The sequence below is a fragment of the Amphibalanus amphitrite genome, unplaced genomic scaffold (assembly GCF_019059575.1).
Source record: "Amphibalanus amphitrite isolate SeventyFive unplaced genomic scaffold, NRLGWU_Aamphi_draft 000933F_arrow, whole genome shotgun sequence".
Lineage (NCBI taxonomy): Eukaryota > Metazoa > Arthropoda > Thecostraca > Balanomorpha > Balanidae > Amphibalanus > Amphibalanus amphitrite.
The window spans coordinates 86,454-96,378 of NW_024882427.1; the positions used below are offsets into that span (position 1 = coordinate 86,454).

A 9,925-nucleotide genomic window follows, 5' to 3' on the forward strand; every position below is an offset into this window, starting at 1 on the left:
AATTGTTTCAAATGTTAATTTGCTCCCTTATCAGCCATTCCGTCACAATATTACGCTGTTGCAGAGCTGTAGATTACTTTCCTGTGTATTTGTGTAGCTAATGCTGGCAGCTGTGTGTATGTGTGTGTGTGTGTGGGGGGGGGGGCAGGATATGACCCCGTGTGACCTGTGATGTGACCTTTCCATTCAGGTGAGTGTCGACGTGGCGGTCGACACCAAGCAGCAGACGATGGGCAGCGTGGCCTTCCCCATCAGCCGAGACGCGCTGGATGAGATCAGCAGGCTGTCCGAGGGCCGGATCAACTATGTGCAGCTCAGCATAGGTAGGTTAACTCGCTGATTGGACCTGGGACGTCCCGATGATGGGGTTCGGGATACTGGGTGTATTTTTAGCCCGGGTGGTGGTGTCTTTTAATATTAGACTGCCATGGATTACGACAGCGTTATTGGCAACATTCACTGTTTAGTGGAGCTCATAAGAGCTTCTACTATGGGGAAATGGTGTACTAGAATTATTCGCTATCAAAACATTTCGTAGCGACGCTACTCGAGATTTAAAGGCCAGGGGCGGTGTTTTAAGTACTTATTTTTGCTTAAATATCACTTCCTGCGTTTGAGAAAAATGACCATGACGCCTATGCGAGGGATCCAGAATCACCCTGGTAGGTATTGTTCTTACTGGTTTCCTTTTTCCCTCCTCCTCTCTCTCTCTCCCTCCCATAAGTTTTTTTATCATTTTCCGTTTCCGTTCGGCAGACCTGGACCGGGAGACCATCAACCTGGCGGGTTCGGACAGCACGCCCGTGTCGGCGCTGGCGTCTCGCGTGCCCACTGACCAGGCGCGCTATCACCTATACGTGTTCACGCACCAGTACGAGGGCGACGTCTTCCACAGTCTCGGTGAGTCGGCGTGTAGTGGGTGTGACCAGGGTGTGGCGCAGAGTGGGCAGTGTGAGCGCCGCGCTATATCATTCGGTCCGGGATGGTGCGGCTTGGTGAGTGTTCAAAGACGACTTATAAACCACATGCGCAATGTATTATGAGCATACCTAACAAGAAACTCAAGTATCCACTATCCCGTCTGTGTATTTCTCATACATGATATAGGTAGGTTGTATTCATGTTAGATATCTTTTTATCTTGCCTGGGACGACCCTCGCGGGTTCCAAGCCTATAGGTTTCAAATGTATTTTATGCAAAAAAAAAAAACTATGAAATACAAAACTAAAATAGGCTCTGGCGCGGGCTCGTACGTCATATGCAGCGGACCGCAGGGCGCCCGTTTTACATCGGTCGATCGTCCGATCGAAACTAGATTATACGTGCTTTGTAACAATTTGTATAGGTACGACTCTGCTAGCGAATCCATTAAGAAGGCTCTTGTTTCCTTGCACCATGCAGCGCTCCGTTTTAGGTCGTCAAGCTGGCAGACAGAGTGGCACCTCCATGGATCTGATAAACTGAGGAGGGTAAAACCTACCTTGGAGCCCTGACAGTCTTGTTTTCAAAGCAACAGACACAAGAAAGTGGTCCTTTGCAGATTGTGCATAGGCCATACGTATGCAACGCATGGTCATCTCCTCCGTGGAGATGAACATTGAACAACCCACATGCAATCAGTGTGCCGTGCCTATTGCAGTCGCTCACAATCTCTTATCTTGTCCATATCTCGAACCGAACCGGACACGCTATTTCGGCTACATCGCTCCGGGTACCACTATCCGCCACCTGCTGGGTTACGGACACCGTGGCTTTTATCAGGCAACATCTTTTCCTTCATCCGTGCGATCAAACTCCAAGTAATTTACTCAGCTCGACCCCAGCCCATCTAGTCCTTCGTCTTTACATCTATTTAGTACGACAGTTATCTAGTACGACACGTTTGCGTTGTTCTATCCTACCTTGCCCCTTTTTATCTAGTCTTTGGCTCTCTAGTCCTTGTATCTAGTCGGTTCTCTTTTGACACATTTGTTTCACTAGCATGATGTTCTGGGCGCAAAATGACCCCAGTAGTCGGCGAGCCCTAAAGCCCCAATAAACAAACAAGCAAGCGGCCACTGTCTTTTGCTGTTTTCGCTAAAAACGCTCATCCAAGACAGAAGTATGGTTTAAGCTTCGGTAAATTATGTTTCGGAAAGGTTATCGACCGTAGTATTGTCAAGCAAACAACTGTAGGGCATGACTTGAGTCATGCAATGTTGCCCCCGACTGCGGGCACAACTGTCGACTCCGACCGACTTGGACTCCGCAACACTGCTATAGTTCGTTTTTTTTTTTCCAAAAGGACGCTGGCTTCAAGTATGTTTTTCGAACAAGCACGTGTTTTAGCGAGCAAAACGAGCAAAAACTGAACCTGAGAAAATCGAACGTCGACTAATTTTAACCCTCGCCCATGTAGGGGGGGGGGGTTGGTGCAACCCCCCCCCCCTGAGGTTTTTCGGAAATAGTGCAAAAACGGCGGCGCGCAGCGCCGCCAAATTTTGGGTACCTTATGGGGCAAACCTTGCGCATCTTTTGATAAAAAAAAAATTGACCGGGTCATGTCAGGTCACGGAGTTATGACGTCACAAAGGGAACAGCCTCCGGCCGGATTTTCACAAACTGAGTGCCAACGCCCGAGGTTTCCTGCCGGTGGTACGGTCATCGGTTGATGGATCGTGATGAAACCCCATGCATGTTAGGGCAAGTATTGGCTATCATATGGTATAAGAAACTTGACCGGGTCAGGTCAGGTCACGGAGCTATGACGTCACAAGAGGAACAGCGTCCGGTACTATTTTTGAAAAGCGCCCGAACCACTATTTTGCTAATTCTTGTCACCTCAATGGGAATATGCAGCAATATTAGCTTCTATAGGGAGCAAATGGACATCCCAAATCCAAAAATACAATCAGATTTCAAAAATTTAAATTTTGATTTTTCGAATTTCTGCCGCCGACTGTGACCTTGCCGACTTCCGGCGCTCCCAACGCGCCATTTTTAGAGCTAGGGAAACGAAATACATACCAAACGATAGCGAATTGATCAAGGAACACGATAGTGAAGGTTTCAAGTCGATATCTCCCACCGTTTTGCCGCAATCGCCGCGGAAAATTTGAAAAAGTCTATTTTTCCGAAAATTTGACCTTTGACCGGTCAAAAGTAGGTCAAATGTTGACCTAGGACCAAAAAATATACCACCAATCGCGAGATCTCGGCGAGAGCAATCCGTTGGTCTTTTCCGCTAAGCTCTACGACGCTCCGTTTTCAAACGCCAAGGGGGGGGGTCGCACCAACCCCCCCCTGCATGGGCGAAGGTGGCAGATCGCCGTTTACGGGCGAGGGTTAACATGTGATTTCTTCCCGATAATTTCCATATGTGCGTTTTGGGACCAGATATGAGAACAGTGGTGACGTCATGCTGTCGAACATGTATTGCAATGTAACATATAACTATCATGGACGGAACCGCTCACTCGATTATAAGCTCGGCAACGGTGAAAAACTAAGTTTCACCCAAATTCGTTGACACTTGTCCCATTGCACGGACATTTGGGTGCTTGCTGCCACCAGTAGCGTCATCATAGTATGCTCATTTTTAAGAAACAATTTTCAGCTACTTACCGTGCACAATTTGAAATCGATTATTTTTTTCGGTAAGAAATTATTGGCCAGACACTGAAGCTGCCAAAACTCACGTGAGAGCTTCGATATTGAACTTTGAGCCAGCGTCCTTTTGAAAAAAAAAACGAACTATAGTTAGTCAGGCCAGCACACTTTCGGATATCTACCATCCCCCCCGTCCTAACTACCCCGTGTCGAAGTTGCTCACCTTTTACATGCATCATCGCCTCTCCGCAGTGTTCATCTATTCGATGCCGGGGTACTGCTGCTCGATCCGCGAGCGGATGCTCTACTCCAGCTGCAAGTCTTCCGTGATTGATTTTATTGAGAATCAGTGTCAGCTGAACATCACGAAAAAGGTGAGCTGCGCGGCTGTTACACGGTGTTAATTCTTAGCAAAGCCGTGTACAGAACCGGGGTAGTGCAGTGCATCAGAGCATGTTAGATGACGTATTCACAGACGATGTTTTGTTTATTGGAGTGGTGTAAGTTATACCTTGGCCACTCACTGGTAGTTAACCCGCGCGGGGCTGGGGTCTCCAGCCGAACGCGCGGGGCTGGGGGGGGGGGTAAATTTTACCCCCCCTGTTATCTCCCGAACTAATGGTCCGATTTGGAAAATTCAAACGCCAATCGAAAGCTCTCATCACGAACTACTAAAAACATGTACTTAATTTAAAGTTTGAGGTCAAGGTCAAGGTCAGGTCAAGGGTACAAATTGCAAGTTTCTACAGTATCGGCCTTGCACCGTAGTTGCCGAAGAATGGAGTCATGGACTGAGACTGATCGCCCAAAACGTGTTCTTAGGCTACCAAGACAATATTCGTTGCATACAATATCATTCAGAGGTCAAGGTCAAGGTCAGGTCAGGTCAGGTCAGGTCACCAAAAAACAAAATATAGAAAAGGGCATGTGCGACACATGTTTTATGGGTCATTTTACTCATAGAATTCAATAGGCACACTCAATAAGTGATATGGACCACCTCTGGATGAATTTCAGGTCGAGGTCAGGTCAAGGTCAGGTCAAGTGAGGTCAAATTTTGAAGTTGGTTTTTAAGGCCTAAAAAGGTGTCTATCTGATGCAGTTTTTCACGGCGAATCGAATGGTGCTATTTTTGTTTCCGTACGAGGTCTAGAACTTCCAAAAAAGTCATTTTTTCAAAAAAATTGTGTGTCGTGACGTCATAAAATTTTGAATAACTCCCACATTTTTGAACCGATTCTTCTAAAATTTGGTATGTAGGTGCACATAGACCATTTTTCTGACATATATTCCGGTTTTTCGATAGACTCAAAATTTTGGATTTTATAATGATTTTCCCAAAAAAGTCAGTTTTTTTGAAAAAATTTAGGCCAAAACCCAAAATTTTCAAAAAACCGAGATAGCCATTTGATAGACAAAGTAAAACCACGTATAACCTTTTTTGTTACGTCTTGATTCCTTTAAAACTGAAGATGTTAGCGGCGTTTGAACTTTTGCCGTTTTTGAGGCGAAAATGGCGAACATGACGTCACTAAAACGTCAATTTCTCAAAAAATTTCCGACGGATTTCGCTCAAATTTTCAGGGAACGTGTCAAATTGATGTAAGAAAAGGTACTGAAAGTTTGGCGGCGCTGAGCGCCGCCGTTTTTGAGATATCGCAAAAATTCGCGAGGGGGGGGGGGGGTAAAATTTACCCCCCAGCCCCGCGCGGGTTAAATATCTTACGATGGCTGTCGTAAGAAAAACATTCGTGCTGTTTACATGCGTGTAACACGCTTCTGTTCATGCCCGCCTGTCGCTCACTAACTAATTGAAGTGTAGATCTGTGTATTGATGTGGTCTCTCTTTCCCCAACAGATCGAAATAGACGACCCCTTGGAGCTGACGGAGCAGTTCCTACTGGACGAGATCCACCCTAAGAAGATGCTGCACCGGCCAAAGTTCGCCAAGCCCAAGGGCCCGGCCAACCGTGGCGCTAAGCGGCTCACCAAAACCTCGCCGGACTCGTAGCCGAGAGGTGGCCCTCCGTTTGCGCGTGCTGTGCCGGTAAGCGGGCGGGGCGCCGGGCACGACCGGCAACTGTCGTCTGCCACATGACTGCGGAGTGTTCTAGTAATCGCTGCGATTTTGCCGTGATCTATTTACCAGTGCCGTCACATGATTGGCATGTCAATCAGTCTCAGTCCGCTAGAGGTTGGCTGGCAGACGTGCGAACGGCGCCAAAAAGTCGGCGACAATTTCTGTGATGTGTATTCGTAAACTGTACATCAAAGTCCTTTTATAGCAGAGTTTCGAAAGGTTTTGTATTCCGAGGAATTTGGCGTATCTATTAGGCCTGCTTGCGATAGCAGCCAAGGTTGTGATAAAAGGGCGAGGCCACCAATGCAGCCTCGCTTTCTCCATATATTGAAGCACCGGAGCGCCAATCGATTCTTGTGGGTCAGCTGAGAGCGACACCGCGTTCTGTCGGCGATCAGGGGCTTCTGTATCTGTCCGGTACCGAACATCCCGAGCCATCCTTGTGTACCTCTGGTGCGGTTCTCAACTTCCTCGTGTCGTGTCACTTCTTCAGACCCAGGATCGTTGGGTTTACCAAAGACTGTCGGAGGTTATGTATCGATGTCTTGAAAGTCGCCTGTCGGCACCGTCTTTATTCATGCTTGGTATCGATTTGTTGTTAATCACCGCTTTGAGATATAAAACGTAGCTGCACCCTGCGTTGATCAGATACAGGTGTGGACGAAATGTCATTTCGAGCTGTTTGCGGATAAGATACAGCAATAGTTGCGCGTATAAGCGCCAATTGGACGCTAATTGGATATTCGATCGTCATGTGCTGATAATTGATACCGCCCTTTAAATCACAGGCCAACTGAAATGCGAATTTAATTACCCATTTCCATCTGGCCCAGGCAGTGAATGGTGGGCGATGAACAACGCTGACGTATCCGCGACTCGTTTTATATGCGCTAATATACTGTGTTAGCTTATGCCGCTTTTTATTCATTTTTCCTCTCAGATCCAGTTTTTTTTTACATGATTATTTTGTTCCATGAACTGTCCACAGAACATACGCCGTTCACTTAGAAAACATTTATATTCATACAGCAAGGCACATCATTGTTTCAACTTTCACGTAGCATGCGATCCCACAAGCATGATGGGCAGCGATCGGCCGCACCACCAAACGGCAGCTGCGTTCATCTTATGGCCCAGAGATCTACCCACCTATACGTGGCGCCCGGACAAAGAATCCAGCTTCAGGCTCATTCCGCCACGCAGATTGATTGGCAAGCGCAATTATATGTCCGAGCTAAAACTAGATTCATACCATGAGGCAATGTCAAATGGAGTGTCATCGCGGATAAAAATGGCATCGCTTGACTAACAACCAGCACAAGTGCTAAAACAGTATAGTTCGGTAGTCCAGTGCCCCATGCACAAAGAAGGCGATAAATATGTGCAAAAAAATTACTCCAAGGATGATATTCATCAAGTCACTGCAATAATCATGGCATACAAAACCGATTCATCGTCAATGCGTGGGCAAGCCTCCCATAACATCGCCCTTGTCATCAACCCCGTCAGTGCAAGCCTCCCTAGCGAAGCGGCGACGGTCCACTTTCCACTGCAATGATCACGAAAACCACGTAACAACTCAATCAACAAAATTATGGGCACTTTATGTACACTTTATGCACATGACCAGACACTTGTGGTATGAGGATGAAACAAAAGACGACAACTCGAAAAGCCCTCGGACTTCACAGGGCAGCACTCGTGATGTGTACATGAGTCCGCGGATGCTGCTCCTTCAGTCGAAGCTAGGAATGTCGTCGAACGAGAACCCATCGTAGCCGAAGTAGGCCATGTAGGCCACACGCACGTGGTAGGCTCCCGGTATGAACATGATGAGACCGAGCAGAATCAGCGGCCACGTCCGGTCGGCGTACTGCAAAAAAAAAAAAATGTGACAGCACACCTACTGAAACGGACGCGGCATTTTGCACAGGATTGCTAGATTGTTCTGGTTTCATCGCATTGTATGAGTAAGTGAAACTGGGAGCCATGCCATGCATCAAATCTGAACAGGTAGAATATGACATTGATTTCACGCATGAAACGAAATCGTGAGATGAAACTAATGATTCTGAAACAGTCTTTAAACACATTTTTAACGCAATTTTAATGAAGATTCGCTCATGTGTCGCATCTCATATGTCAAAATTAGTGTCAACGACAGCAAATCACCAAGCTAGTCAGCCCTGCTATACAGGCTAGCAGGAGCAGACAACTCACCCGTTCATCGATCAGGAAACCGGACACAAGGAGGCTGCCCATGACGAGCAGGGTGGTGCCGATCGCAAACAGAAATGACGCCAAAAAGATGCTCTTCCATGGAATCGGCTTCCTTACCACCATGTACTATAGACAACAGGAAAAAAAAGCAGTCAAATACATTTCAGAAATAAATGGTGACCAAGTCACTTCGTTACAATTTTCAAGCAACCACCTTAGTTCAGGTGGTTGTATGTAAGATGTCACCAATTTTCAAGGCCTTGCAAGGCATGATTGAAACCTAGGCTTGCTCTAATGACCAAAGGTACTGACTACTGCCAGTATTTTATAATCAAAACTACCAGTGACTGTGGCTGCTTTGAGTTCCACTCATGAGTCACTTGGCTTTGAGTCTGTGAGGCCTAGACAATAAGGCATCCATATCTAACACTTGGTGGCAGGGTGACCAAGGCAAGCTAGCCTAGCAGTGTCATCCTGGATATCAGATTACCCTGCTTATTCACCACAAGCAATATTTGAGGTACCAGTGCTACAGCCATCAGTCATCACTTACTGATTGATCAGACATAAAAACCCAAGGATCAGAACTGATGGCCTGCTGCAAAGCCCTGCGTCCTCTCAATAGTGGGGAGCTCGGCAGCAAAACATGGTAATCTCAAAATTTTGTTTGGTACTGGGATACTTTAACAGCATGCAGTACAGTGTTGATTTACTGTGATGTTATACAGAATTTCCATAGAAGGGTACCTACACACCCTTGGTGGTACCTACTCTACTGGTGCATATCATTGACTGAGTTGCCATGTTTTGCAGTTTGGGTGGTGAGCACAACCACTGACCTGTTGATCACTGAACTCTCCATCACCAATCTGTGTCAGTCTGTGGTACTCTGCAGCTGAGCCACTGCCTGTACGACGACGCATGTTTGACCAAAAGCCGTGAACTGAACACTGAACAGTGGATCTAACACCACGAACAGGCAACCGCAGCAACAGTCTGCAAAAACATCACAAGAGCATCATAATGTACCGTGTCAGAAATTGTGATATTTATTCACATTCAATGACAACACAACACAACACACACATGATGACAACACAAAATATATAGAATATTTGCTTTTGTGTTGTCATCGAATGTGAATAAATATCACAAGAGCATAAATATTTGCTGATGACCTGTCAAGTGCTAAATCAAATTTGCGAGTACAATCAAGATGCAGACCTTAATTTCAACTTTCATCACTTCGATCATGTATCAGTATTTTATATTGATATCAAAATCTAGTATCAACGGAAGCAAAACTATAATCTAAATGAAGAACCATACCTGAAGAAGAGTGATAAATCCCGTTCCTTGAATAGAAATAAATGCAATAAAAACAAAGTATATTTTCGGAAAAAGATGCCCGCGATGACCTCACAACCTCACAACGACGTACTATAAAAGTGTATTTTGTAATAAGCTGAAAAAATAGCGAACTACGATAAGAAATATAGGTAAATAACCCCAGGTATTCGATTAGTTGACAACATCGCGCTGATTCAAGGCAATTTTCTTCATTGGTTTGTTCCCGTCGCTCCTCCCAAAAAATCTGGACATGCCTAAGAGCTGGACTTTTTGCACGCGTTCCCCGCCAGGGGGCGCCACTGAGGAAGCACCCTCTGACGTCACGATAAAACTGCGCGCACTGTGCGCACGGTTCTGTAAGCAAGTAGTATAGTGGTGGTTTCATGGTGGAAATTGGAATAAGTATTTTGACGTTGTAAAATTTCAAGCCGTTTTTGTGAAATTAATAAGTAAATGCATTTCAAAAGTATTTATTTAAAGTGTGAAAGGAGAATAATTAGAAAAACATGGATATTTTTGTTCCAATAGCTTATTATGTGAGACATGATCGGTACTAACGGGTACTTCTAAGAAGTAGTGAAGAAGTACCAAACAGCCACTATCAAACAGCCTGCTCGGCTACGATCGTCAGCTGTCCTTTGGAGCTGGACTTCAACGCTGTAAAAAAAAATATGTGCTGAATTAATT

At 45.8% G+C, this 9,925-nt stretch overlaps 2 protein-coding genes across 13 annotated transcripts in view; one reads left to right on the top strand and one right to left on the bottom strand.

Moving 5' to 3' along the window:
* The window catches only part of LOC122368245 (twinfilin-1-like), a 28,732-nt gene extending 23,051 nt beyond the window's left edge, over positions 1 to 5,681 (top strand). For all 11 annotated transcript variants that reach the window (XM_043341992.1, XM_043341986.1, XM_043341991.1 and 8 more), the window contains exons 6-9: positions 191 to 323; positions 757 to 900; positions 3,841 to 3,962; positions 5,447 to 5,681. In XM_043341992.1, the coding sequence (XP_043197927.1) occupies positions 191 to 323; positions 757 to 900; positions 3,841 to 3,962; positions 5,447 to 5,599 (552 nt within the window). In that variant the 3' untranslated portion in view covers positions 5,600 to 5,681. The remainder of the gene's footprint in view (positions 1 to 190; positions 324 to 756; positions 901 to 3,840; positions 3,963 to 5,446) is intronic.
* Positions 5,682 to 6,667: 986 nt separating this feature from the next.
* Positions 6,668 to 9,481, bottom strand: LOC122368244 (transmembrane protein 230-like). Of its 2 annotated transcripts, none has more exons than XM_043341979.1 (4): positions 9,218 to 9,481; positions 8,728 to 8,884; positions 7,889 to 8,014; positions 6,668 to 7,541 (listed from the first exon to the last, which is right to left on the bottom strand). In XM_043341979.1, exons 2-4 carry the CDS (start codon positions 8,809 to 8,811, stop codon positions 7,404 to 7,406), a joined length of 348 nt encoding a protein of 115 aa, XP_043197914.1. In that variant the 5' UTR covers positions 8,812 to 8,884; positions 9,218 to 9,481; the 3' UTR covers positions 6,668 to 7,403. The 2 variants fall into 2 exon arrangements, with proteins under 2 accessions (XP_043197914.1, XP_043197915.1); XM_043341980.1 differs by lacking the exon at positions 9,218 to 9,481 and adding an exon at positions 9,113 to 9,118.
* Between the last annotated feature and the right edge of the window lie 444 nt (positions 9,482 to 9,925).

What these genes read in the sequence shown, in the direction of transcription:
- LOC122368244 (XM_043341979.1), bottom strand. Translation starts at nt 8,811, where the DNA reads ATGCGTCGTCGTACAGGCAGTGGCTCAGCTGCAGAGTACCACAGACTG. An exon ending in GAGAGTTCAGTGATCAACAG is followed by an intron (nt 8,015 to 8,727) that starts GTCAGTGGTTGT and finishes TGTTGTCTATAG; the next exon opens with TACATGGTGGTAAGGAAGCC. An exon ending in GTTTCCTGATCGATGAACGG is followed by an intron (nt 7,542 to 7,888) that starts GTGAGTTGTCTG and finishes TTTTTTTTGCAG; the next exon opens with TACGCCGACCGGACGTGGCC.